The 13,003-nt window shown below is 44.4% G+C and overlaps 2 protein-coding genes across 2 annotated transcripts in view; one reads left to right on the top strand and one right to left on the bottom strand.

Moving 5' to 3' along the window:
* Nucleotides 1–1,093, top strand: part of efcab6 (EF-hand calcium binding domain 6) — a 36,704-nt gene extending 35,611 nt beyond the window's left edge. Inside the window, exons 24-25 of the mRNA XM_064938928.1 lie at nt 356–505; nt 621–1,093. Of these exons, the coding sequence (XP_064795000.1) occupies nt 356–505; nt 621–743 (273 nt within the window). The 3' untranslated portion in view covers nt 744–1,093. The remainder of the gene's footprint in view (nt 1–355; nt 506–620) is intronic.
* A 697-nt stretch (nt 1,094–1,790) lies between these two features.
* mpped1 (metallophosphoesterase domain containing 1) overlaps nt 1,791–13,003 on the bottom strand; it is a 46,480-nt gene continuing 35,267 nt past the window's right edge. The window contains exons 5-7 of the mRNA XM_064938510.1: nt 7,582–7,697; nt 6,144–6,257; nt 1,791–5,437 (exon numbers count right to left, since the gene is read on the bottom strand). Of these exons, the coding sequence (XP_064794582.1) occupies nt 5,316–5,437; nt 6,144–6,257; nt 7,582–7,697 (352 nt within the window). The 3' untranslated portion in view covers nt 1,791–5,315. The remainder of the gene's footprint in view (nt 5,438–6,143; nt 6,258–7,581; nt 7,698–13,003) is intronic.

Below are 13,003 nucleotides of genomic sequence, written 5' to 3'. Positions count from 1 at the left end.
GCGAATGTGTTGGCATTCGGTTAAGGGTCGGAGAGGTACTCAGATCCAGACTCACTGCGGAGAGGAAACTAACCTCCGGGGGATGTGGCGTAACGTTTGGCCAGAGCAAGGAGTCTGGGTAGCCAGGCAACCAGAGACCCCCTGTGTGCTTCATGCTGGAACGGTCTTTCAGAACAAGTTAATAAAGACTGCTACTTTACTGAGTTAAACTCATCATGTAAGGTGTCCAAAATAGCGGTATGATTGGAATGATTACATCCATGCAATTGTCTTTAAGTGTTTGTTAACGCAGTTCTGTCCTATCTGGTCTTCTCTGGTCCTGATGCGGTCTGGTTGTGGTTCCCTTGCGATCCAGATGAGTGGGGGTGTTCTCAGTAGACAGTGTGTGGAAGCAATGCTGAGGCTCTATGGCCCGGTCCAGCAGTTCTGGCGCTCCTTGAGGCAAAACTTTGTTACCTTCGACCACAACCGCAGTGGCAAAATCTCTATCAAGGAATTCAGAAAGGTATAGTCCAACAATCTACTGTTTGACCATTATTTAAAAAGCTGTTAACTAATAACACGTCACACACGTGACAGTCACACACACAGCAGATAATCCTGATTGTGTATTTCTACAGGTACTAAGGCAGTTCAGAGTGAACCTATCTGAGGAGGAATTCTTCCACCTCACCTCTTTCTTTGACAAGAACACTACGGGGAAGATCTCCTACAATGACTTCCTACAGGGCTTCCTACACTGACCTCTAACCTCTGCCCTCTAACTATGGCCCTACTGTAGGCTCCTGTGAAGGTTTAGCTAGTTATCACTGATAAATCAGTCCATATTGATCACTATAATTTCACTGCACCACTGAGTGAAGGAGGGATACACATAATTATTACAAAATCATGTCATGTAAATTAAAATATATAAAGTGATGTATTATATAAAATATGCATTTGAGGGTTTTCTCACAATATCTTCCCCTGGCATGTCTACATCATTTTCTCCCTCTAGCATACCGATTTATCTCTACGCTGTATGACTTTATGATACTGATTGCTTTCCGAACCAAACCCAACCAAATAAAGTGCTTTTGAATGATGGACGCTGCAACACGCAGGGGGACTGTCTTTGTTCCCATCTGACAGGAAACGAAACGGATGACAAGGAGAAGGAGAGGGCGTTTGTCATTCATGAGATAGACGGCATCACCGTTGCAAGACAGAACCCAGAGAGAGAGATCATTATCTAAATAATCTACAGAAAGATGGAGAGAGTGAACAACCGAAAGGGCCTATGGAGATGGAGTGTGAGACCATGGAAAGATAGAGGGAGGGATAGAAGGAAAATAAAGAGAGAGAGAGGAGATGGAGTGTGAGACCATGGAAAGATAGAGGGAGGGATAGAAGGAAAATAAAGAGAGAGAGAGGAGATGGGAGTCTATATGATAGGTACTGTATTAATGGTGTAAAGCGAAAAGCCATCCGCAAATAAATTACCCCATCTCCTCCGGGATTACTAATGTAATTATTTGAACGAGGGCTCTCATTAGAATGTGCAGAGGTGTGGAAGAACCAAGCTATCAAATGAGAGATGAGGAACCCAGGTTTAGACACTGGAAATTAACTCTGGTCCCGGCTCACATAATTGATATGAGACACAGATACGTTTGATTGGTGCAAAAGAGCCAAGCTGAAAAAGAAACAATCACCACACTTTTTTTGCCAGAGAACAAAAGAAAAGAAAGGAGGAAAACTTACACAAAGAAAGAGTGTGGGGAAGAAAAGAAGGGATGATCCATTGGTCACAGATAAGGTTTAATTCAATTTGTGTAGATAATCTCTCAGAAAACCAGAAGCAGGTAGTTTTAAGAAAGGTATTTTACATTTACAGAGTTGTCTCCAGGGGCAACAATTATTCAATACCATTCTAAAATGGTTGGATTTTTCTTCTTTTCACATTAAAAAATATTGTACATCATTAAAGCAATAAAAAAATCCCAATAGTTAGTATATCCCAAACAATGGTAACAACGATATACAATACAAGCAGATTGTCATCAGAAGTTATTAGATTCAGAACAGCATGCCCCAAGGAACGAACAAGAAATACAATAGCACAACTTGAGTTTTCAAAGAAAACAGGAAATACAGAATACAGCTATCGAGGAACAGTGCATAAAAAATGAGACATTTCAAAGTTATGGTTGAAAGAGAATAGTAAGAAATGCCCCAAAACAAACAGACATTTCCCCCTACAGAAACCTTTAAAAGAAAAGAAGATGATACAGACACTGACTCCCCCCCTCGTTTAAGCATGTTCTCAGAATGCTTACCCCCTGGCCCTATCCACACGCACACAGGTATACGCACACATACACACACACATACAGTATTCACACATACTTATCTGTAAACATTCTATCCTAGTCTTTGTATTCCTACAACAGCCCACTAGTCTGCCCCATTAAGACATAACCCAGCTAGCACAATGTGCAGAACAGCAGTGAAACACCAGTGACCCTGTGAATAAAACGTAGCCAGAGGGGATGTTCATATATAATGTCTGAGAGCAGAGAGATCAAACAGGGATGTAGTCTTGTTATGCTGACCACACTTTGAGCTCAGCTAGCCAACCAAAGACTTTGGCTGCCAGACGAGCAGAGGAAGGACGCTCATTCACAAGTGCTTCAGAAAGATAAAAAATTAACCCTTTTTACGCAGACAACTGCTTGACAACATGAAAGAGTTAATAATAGCTACACGGGTTGTGGATAACCCCGTGCACTCAAAACAATTATATTAAATTTAGAGCTGTTTAAATAGTGGCCAGAACACATGTTGGGTTATTTTGGCAAAGCCAGTTGGGTTGCATGAATGACCCAACATGTTGGGTTGTTGGGAAACACAAACATGGGTTAATGTAACCATCAGTTGGGTATTGTTTACTCTCATGCTGGGTTGACCTAGCATCTGGGTCTTTTTTAACGTAACCTAGGTTATTTTCAGGAGGTGTGATTTATTAGGGGCGTGGTTTTCAGAGAGTAAATTTCATTCCTGTACATAATTTTAAACATACATACTGCAAATTTAAATGTCAATAACATGTTTTTCACACATTCTTTTGTAATGTTAAGATTATTTAATATAAGGTATACCATCTTACTGCCTAATAAGGTATACCACCTTATTGTGTCCCAACAATAGGATTTACGTAGGTTTTAGGGAACTTATACACTTCTGTAAGTGTCGTTGAAGCTACAAAATGTTAAATGTTTGACCTTAATATGTCATAACTATGCAACCGAACAGATGAATACGAATGACATTTACTCGCATGGGTGGTTAAAAATAACTATCTGAAAGCCATGCCCCTACTAAACTACACCTCCAGTCTTCTGACCTGACCTGCTGGGTCATATCTCAATAACCCAGCATCAATAACCCAGCATCAATAACCCTGCACCAATAACCCTGCACCAATAACCCAGCACCAATAACCCAGCATCAATAACTCTGCAGTTTTTAAAGAAAACAACTCAGCAGTTGAGTCAACCAAACAACCCAGCATTTTTTAGAGTGTAACATAGTGCAGATATTTTTATACAGTAATGAGCATTTATTAGCCTATATAAGAAAGACCTGAACTTAGAATAAAATGTAAACATTGTTTGCACTGGCTCTTTTTTTAAACAACACACACACATATTTAACAACATTTGAAGTAATCCTTGATTGCTAACATGTTTTTACAATGACAGGTGATGTAGATTTACAGTTCCAACTTCTTGATCAGTTACGGTACATTAGGCCTACACCTCATCGTCATCCACTAAGAGTTCAACGTTCATTCCCATGATACATCTCTCGCAGAAAGGACACCATGGAGCAGTGAGATCATTCCAGACACCGCTGCTTCTGTACAGGGTCGGGAGCGAACACATTTGCCAATCCGCTCTGTTGGTTATTACGTATTTCCAGTATTCCGTACTCGGAATCAAAATCTTGAAGGCTTCCCGGCCGGTGACCTCGGAAATAAACTTGTCAGGATCACGGCACATGAGCCAGAGATGAGAGGATGAGCTGATTACACATGCAACGAAGGATGGAGGGGGGAAGAAGGAGAGAGGGGGAAAAACAGAAGAAGGGAAGAGAGGAAGAGAAGAGATCCATCTCCCCTGGTTAAGAGGCTTACTGAGAGTTGTAATGAGACCCAGGGGAGTGGTGTCAACACGTTTGACACCTATACTCACACACAGCCCGTGGCAGAGACCTCCCGCTGCCCTCACACACACTTTGATCTCACACACACACACACACAAACCACCATGCCCAAGGCCTGAGAGAGAGAGAGAGAGAGAGAGAGAGAGAGAGAGAGAGAGAGAGAGGGAGAGAGAGAGGGAGAGAGAGAGAGGGTGGAGAGTGAAACTAGAGGTGCAAAGAAAAAGAGGGATCAAGAGAAAAAGGGATGAGGGGAAAGCAGTTTTCTAATCAGCAGTGCAGGAAGTGTGGTATCAGAGTACTGTCAGGGGTATCCTTTCTGTGCTGGCAAACAGCTCCACAAAGTCAAAAATGGACATTGGGTTAATGTTCTGATACCCTACTGGTAAGTGTTCAATCACTCCTCAGGGAAGGTCTCAAATGAAGGGTGGACCACAATGTCAAAACGTCACCACTGAGCAACTTCCACTGGTGACTTAACAGAGTCCTCTATGAGGAACAAGAGAGAATGAGAGTTATCCAGTGTCTTCTTCTGAGAGAAAGACTGTGAGTTCAAACAGTGACACAGGAGACACTGTTCCCCCTGTCCTCTTCTCTATCTGACAGCCAGGATTGTCAGTGCAGTAGAAGTGCAACAGAAGATTTACAGACTAATGCTGACATGTTCATATGAGGCATCTGGGGTCTGTATTTTGCCTTATTTTAGAGTTTGCAAGAGCTTTTGTTGAAATAAAGGAATGACAGTACATAAAATAACATGAATGGATCTGCTAAGTGAGGATTTGCAATGGCGCCTGTCTATTTAGACACACACATCGTCCATCACTTGGGCATGTGTGTGTGTGTTGTGCTACACACACACACACACACACACACACACACACACACACACACACACACACACACACACACACACACACACACACACACACACACACACACACACACACACACACACACACACACACACACACACACACACACAGCATCCATTAGAGCCTTGAATATATACAGTACACCACCACACCTGCCCTTCACCCTCACCTACCTGCCTTCCCACCACTAGGCTCCTGATTGGAGGGGGGCTTAGAAGGGCGGGGCTTCTCTAGTCATGTGGTCCTGGTGGGATTGGGCAGGTCGAAGACGATGGGCGGGTTCATGGGCTGGAAGTTGACGGTGCAGGCCGAGGCGTTGACGAACGTGGTGGTGCCGTCAGTCATCATACCATAACCTGGAGGAGGTAGAGGAGAGAGGAAGGGAGACGACTGTTAGAGAGGGAGAAAGACAAACTGTGACAGTAACACTCATTTGTTCATTGACTTCTTTACACTCTCTCTACATTTCCCTTTATTGACAGAACTAGCCACATCTAACTCTGATAGCGGCGACTGCATCTCGTTTGACATGTAGCAAATATTTTACAGGTGAGATACTTTCTGCTTTTTTGATCACTCAGAATGAACTGGTCTGATGTAGAGAATTTGTGACAAATGAAAAAAGCTACAATTCCTTTTCTCTCCCTTCTTCCTTGCTCCCAATCTATCTCAGTCACTCAGATCCACACGCAGGGCTAAATATGGCCTGTTCCTCCCTGTGTGAATCTGATTTAGTTACTAATCTGGTCCTCTCCGAAGGGGCCATGGTGCTCCAGGGGACACACGCTGACCTGCAAACCCCAAAATATAATCTCTCAGCCTGTAGACAAGGCCTCCAAGTCCCCCCTGGCCTGGATGAGATACTGCAGTACCACTTACAGTATAATATATGACTAGAATTAAATACAGCCTTGTTGCAAGAATCCATAAACGAGTCATAATGATATATTCCAAAGACCTTGACCTACAAGATCAATAATCTGATTTAAATATGTAGGCTTGTGTAGCAGTATGAGAAACCTCATTCATACAGAATGAAAGTGTGTATGTGTGTGTGTGTACCTTCGTGGATGTGTCCGAACACGTGCAGCTTGGGCTGTACTCTCCTCTGGACAGTGTTGAGCAGCTCCATACAGCCCACCCGCTGCATCTTCTTAGGAACCCAGTCCAGGAACCCTACACAGAGACAGCAACACAACACATGTCAAAAACCACATAGGAAACACTGGTGATATAACATATGTACACATACTACACCCCGTATACACATCACTCCACAATACTATAATGCGCTAGTCCAGAAGCCCGATAGAGAATGGAGGTGACTCACACACACGTACATTCTGCTACACACACCGCTGCACTCTGCTACACACAGTGACACGGGTGAGAGAAAGACTGATTTAGTGCCACTTCTACAGGAAGCATTCTGCTGAGTCTATAGAAACACTATCGGGACTGGTCTATCTTGTGCCATGTACACGTTTTTGGTGGATGGCGTGACACAACCTCATACACAAAGTGCTTTGAAATCTAGTGAAAAGCTAGATTGAAACGCAATTCGACTAAAAACCCATTGGGTAACTTTACAAGTCTGTGGAGACTTTTGTGATGTGGAGAGTAATGGCTCGGTCTCCATTTCTGGACACTCAACTAATTCTCTGCTTGTTTTAAAGCAGCTGGTGAGTAAACAGCTTTTATACAGATGTTTCTCTCCTGTGTAACTTCCTCCTCAGCGCTAGATAAAAAGAGGCCATATTTCTCCTCTCCTCCATCTCCGTTCCATCGCTTTATCGCACCCCATAAAAGATGAGGGGTTTTGCCGCAGTGCGAACGAACGGTGTCTCACTCTTTTTCTCGGGTCACCTTTCATCGAGCCCTCGCTTTCTGTTGTATCTTTCTCTTCCTCTCTCTCTAGACTGACGGCCTCTCTGTAGTTCTCTGTCCCTCGCTCTCTCCTTCTCTTGCTCTCTGTATTCTCCCCCACCGCTTTCTCCCTCTCCTCCCCAGCCTCCTCTCTCTCGCTCTGTCTCTCCTTCTTCCCAAACCTCTTTCTCCCTCTCCTCCTCTCTTTGTCTCTCCCTCTAATAGGCATTAGTGGCCCGCTGTAGATGCTCCATATGCCGGTGGCTTATGAGGAGAGGGGAGCTGGAGACACTTGGCTAAACTGAACGGAAAATAACTCCCTGTGTTTAGAGGCGAGACGCCACGCAGCAGCCACAGAAATCAATCACACACACTCGTCTGAGCATCTCCCAGCTGCAGCAGGAGATGGGCTGTGAAAGTCTGTGTGTGTTATGCAAATGTGTATGTAAGTGTGGGTAGATATTTACACAAGGATGATAACAGGAATAAATGACAGATTATTCAAAAAGAATTACTTATTTGACAGTCTATCAAAGCATGTGCGTGTGGGACTGTGTGCATATGTGCGTGTGTATGGAACGTGTGTGTGGTGACGTCTCATGATTGTGTCCCCCAGGTGTAATGTCTCCCTCACCCAGTGGGGGGCAGTGTGTGACCAGTATGTCGGTGGAGTCGGGGATCTGGTTCCACTTGTCCAGCAGAGCCTGACCTCTTGGCAGGTTGAACCCCCAGCCATAGTACCATGGCTGCCTGGCTCAGAGAAAGAGAGAGGAGAGAGATTAATACAGTATATCATATCAACTGTCAACACAGTCACCCATCAGATCATCATCTCTAATAAGGTTGAGCCCTGCTGGGGAGAGATTAACAGCCAAAATGGCACTTAACCTCTGAATCTCAATCATCTGCTCTGACAAATCAAAGACTACTGCTGCCACGTACAAAGTGCAACAGCATAAATTAGACAGAATCTTAGAGACGCAGGCAGAAAGCTCTAGGCTACAAAACCTCACAGCCTCAACATTAAACATGAACATCCGCTTGATTCAACAGTCGGCATTGGAGCCTTCCAGGACGGGAGGGGAAAGGAGAAGAGAGAAAAGAAGAGGAAGAGAGGGACTTGACAGCTGGGTCCGTGTCCCTTCACTTTGATAGCGGACGCCTCTGGTGTGTGAGTGACGGTGGAGAAATTAACATGTCACTAACAATGAGTCCTCAGATCCATCTTCCTCTGTACCGTAAGGCGAGCCACGCGTGTGTAACCACGTTGACGCCGCCGTTAGCTCTCGTACCGCCGGCTTTTTTTAATTTGCAGAGAGCAGTCACTGGAAAAGCCAACTTTTATCGGCGCCACGCCGCTCGTCGCTTCAGTGGAACGTCAGATGGAGGGTGTTTTATCATTTCCTGCCCGTCTGTGTATGTATGCAAGCGAGTGTGTGTGTGTGTGTGTGTGTGTGTGTGTGTGTGGGGGCGCACACACATGTACACGCACATACACATACTTAATTAAAGAGACATAGTGGTATAATACAGCAGGATACATTTGGTGAATGTCCCAACCCTGGGGTCACTGCCTGAGAGAGGTTAAGGAGACAAAGTGAGAGATGCATCATGGGAAACGCTGTCCCACTTCAGCTTGAATTTACTCCACTAAAATTCCATCACTACGGGACATCAGAGCCTAAACACTTGATGAAACATCTGAAGTTCCCAGTGAACGCAATTTCAATCATTGACACAGTGAATTTTAAAAGGTTTAAATTGGCCTGAGCATATTAATTGGGCCGGTTAAATATTAATGTCTGTCTTAACATGGATGTCTCAACTAAAATGAGATGAGCTGCCAGTCTCATCTGTGTTCCAAATGGCACCCTATTCCCTAGTACTTTTGACCAGAGCTGTATTGGGAATAGAGTGACATTTGAGACGCAAACCATCCATCCCCCCTTCATATCTGAATGGAGAGATGAAGAACAAGCGAGAGATGAGAGACGGAGGAAAAGCACTTTTCTCTGGTAATCGCTATTGGACTGTAATTTCCCTAACAGAGGATTAGATAAAGAGAGATAGAGAGAGAGAGAGAAGGGGAGATGAGAAAGAATTTTAGGGGCTATTGAGAGAGACATGGAGATGGAATGAGATAGAGATGAAGGGAATGAGAGAGAAAAGAGTGAGTTTGTACATTATGTAAATACTTGCATTTCTTCTTTTTGTTCCCACTTCCAACTTGTCTCAAGTTAAAAGTCTGGGATTTTCTACCACTAGGGCCAAAATCACATGCTATACAGTATCTAGCATGCTAGCAGATATCCATACTGCCCTACCAGGCCAAAAGGCAGTATCTGCTCATATCATGGAACTGAGAAAATGGTGGTTTCACAGTAACTTATTGCAGTTACTCCTAATATGACCCCCATTATCTCCAAAACACAATACAACCGATGCAGTATACTTTTCCACATTATTAAGAATGTATTTAATGTAGCAAAAATTACATTAATTAATTTTCAACCAAATTAGCAGTTATTGCCTTTTTTACTTGGTAGGGCAGCATAGACTCCCAGTCATTGCGCTAACGCTAGTTAGCATAGGACCGCGATACTACCACCAACTACCTTGATACTGGACACAGACATAAAAATGGTATCCACGAGTGTACCTGACTCTGAAAGTGCCCCTGACTCTGAAAGTGCCCCTGAAAGTGTACCTGACAATATAGGGGCCTCCCGGGTGGCGCAGTGGTTATGGGCTGTGCCACCAGAGACTCTGGGTTTGCGGCCAGGCGTGAGGCGACACACAATTAGCCTAGCGTCGTCAGAGTTAGGGAGGGGTTGGCCAGGAGGGATATCCTTGTCTCATCGCCCCTGAGTGTACCTGACTCTGAAAGTGTCCGACTCTGAATGTGCCCCTGACTCTGAAACTTCATTCCAGGAAAAACCCTGACACAAAAATGAAACATCTCTTCTACATAAATAGGATTTGACCAGGAAAGGGATTAGAATTGAACTAGTGTTTTTTGGTGCAGTTCGGAAGGAGAATTGGGGACATGCTCAGCATATTAAAGACTGTTAATACCCAAGGTTTGTTACGGATATGAAAAAAGGAAACAGATGTTTGAGTTAGAGCGCTGGATCCCTAGGCGTCATCTAGGGGCAAATCAAAGCACACTGGGAAAAAAACAATAGCATCAAAATCACTACTTTCATTTGATGTGATTCTTTCCCCCCTTTCTTTTCTGAAGCAAGAGAGAGAGAGAGAGAGAGACAGAGACAGAGGGAGAGAGAGAGAAAGAGACACAGACAGAGAGACAGACAGAGAGGCAGAGAGAGAGACAGAGAGCAACAGAGAGAGGGAGAGAGACAGAGAGAGGTGGAGACTGACAGCAAGAGACAGACAGCAAGAGACAGAAAGAGAGAGACAGAGAGACAGGGTGATTGTGTCAGGTTTACCCAAAACACCACTTTACCCAACAGGGTAATATTATAGAAGGTTTAAAAACAAATAAGACATCAGTCTCGCGCTTGGTAATGTGTGTGTGTAACTATTTCAGTGTGTGTGTGTGTGTGTGTATTTGTTTCTCCATTCAGAAGCTTAATGATATCATTGGAGAAAGCCATGAATGATTAACGAATCAGGCAGTGCTGAGGGGCGTGAGGCGTTAAACACACACACACACTTTGGTTAACTTCACAGTCGTTAGGAAGAAAAACAGCACACCATAAGAGGAATTTTAAATCTAAATCAGTTCTAGACTTATCCTGAGGTCAAGAGAGGAACATGCTTGGTGAGAAATAGAGAAAGAGAGACAAAAGAGGGAGATGGTTTTAGTGATGTTGTGAGACACAGGAAAAGAGAGCGGTAGAGAAAGGGAGGTGAAGAAAAACAGAGAGAGCACACAGAAGAGAGTGGTATCTAGACAGTACACAGCCAGTCTGGGTTATCTCTATATATCTTTTGACAAAAAGTATGAAGAGACGCAGAATAGGAAGACGGAATAGATGCTGAGAGGGGGGGCAACCAGAGAGACAGCTAATGAATGTGTGTATGTTATAGGAGTGTGTGTGTTCATTTCAAGTTTTCTATTTCTCAGAGAAGCCGAGTGGATGCAGTCACACCCCATCATCATCACCTCAGCTTGAGTTAATTAAGACAAACTGTCGACTTAACGACCCTAATAACAGCCTGGAAGGGGAGGTAAACACACAAACACACACACACTGAGTAACGACATACACTCTGCTTGTGTGCTCTTATTAGACTGAGTGTATGTGCGTGTACTGTATACGTGTATGAGTGTGTACAGTATGCACACCTGGGTAATACTAAAGGGGGTTGCTGTGCTGTCACTCCTAAGAGCTGAGATCTTCTTATTAAACTCCCTGCCTCCCCGCACCACTTGACGTGTGTCTCCGTACATGATCATCCCCCCCCCCCTCGCTAACCTCGTTAAGAGCCTGTTTCAATTAAAAGTGTTCTGGGGTGGGAGAGGTCCATTGGGACTCCACTGCTCAGATAGAGGTCAACAGAGCTGCTTAGAGATGCTATTAGCGTCTTCCTGTTCTCATTTACTCATTCACTAGCCTGGAGGCTAGGTGGGCTAGTTCAAACACAGGCTACTGACTGTTAACACTGCTTCCTATTACTGGGTAATTACACACAAACAATACATTCTACTCTGAGGGAACTTCTCTCTGTCAGTATTAGATACTAGTAAATACTGCTAGGTACTCTATGTCCTCTGACTGTCTCATATCTCCTATTGTCCCCTTTGTTTAGTCTACTCCATGAGCCAGTGAGGAGCCATTTTAAAATGAGTCAGTTTAAGAAGCAGAACACTGCTTCTGTCCCATTCTCTCTATCGTACAGAATAGGATTAAAATCTTTCAGTAGGACAGTCATAAATTAATTTACACACACACACACACACACACACACACACACACACACACACACACACACACACACACACACACACACACACACACACACACACACACACACACACACACACACACACACACACACACACACACACACACACACACACGTACATGGAAGCAGGAGAAAGTTTGACTCCAAGAAGACGCTATTTCATGTTACAGAGAAATACGTTACTTTCTCTTATCCATTAATAATCCCAACTCTAAACCTTTCTCAGCGCACACTATTCTCCCTCCCACACACAATAGTTAATGTGCGGACTTTGATGTTTAATCACGACTACCACACACACAAGCCAGTCCACCCGGCAAGATTGATCCTCACAGCAGGACTACTGAGACAGAGGGAGGGATGGAGGGAGAGAGAAGGGGAAGGGGAGGGAGAGGGACAGGGAGAGGGAGAAGAGAGGGACGGACAACGACACTGATGCAGAGAGAGAAGGAGATTGAAAGAGAGAGAAAGAAAGGGAGTGGGATAGAGGGGAAATAAGAGATGGGGAAGGAGAGAGAGAATGCTGAAAGGCAGAGTACTGTATATCTGACTGACAGTATGGAGGATAAGAAATGTGACAGGGCCCAGCCCAGCCTGCAGTAACCGAAAGGTAGCTGGTTCGAATCAGCCGTTCTGCCCTGGAGCAAGGCTGTTAACCCCCGATGGTGTCGATTAAAGGCAGGCCCCTACACCTCTGATTCAGAGAGGTTGGGTTAAATGTGGAAGACACATTTTGGGTTGAATGCATTCAGTTGTACAACTGACTAGGTATCCCCCTTTCCCTGTGTGAGCTACAGAACAGTCCTTACTTCAACACCCCGTACCCTCCCGTTCTTCCTGTCACCATCTTGTCCTTATTTAATCTTTCATTCTCCATCTTCATTTTATCTATCCACGTACCATAACTCAACCCATCTATTCCTCCTATATTTCTGTCATCTAGTGAGCCCACTCTCTCCCTCCCTCTCTTCCGGTCTAATCTCACCTCTCCACCTCTTTACCTCCAACTGCCCCCATCTCCACTTCCCCTCTCTCTGTGGGGAGGCAGATTGGGGACATATTGGCCCTCAGCGTGACTTATGTAACACCCAGCAGGTTCAGGAGGAACCGAGGAGCACCGGGCT

This window comes from Oncorhynchus masou, chromosome 26 (assembly GCF_036934945.1).
Source record: "Oncorhynchus masou masou isolate Uvic2021 chromosome 26, UVic_Omas_1.1, whole genome shotgun sequence".
Taxonomy (NCBI): domain Eukaryota; kingdom Metazoa; phylum Chordata; class Actinopteri; order Salmoniformes; family Salmonidae; genus Oncorhynchus; species Oncorhynchus masou.
Note: the sequence above shows the minus strand (reverse complement) of the source record. Positions and strands in the feature narration are given on the sequence as shown.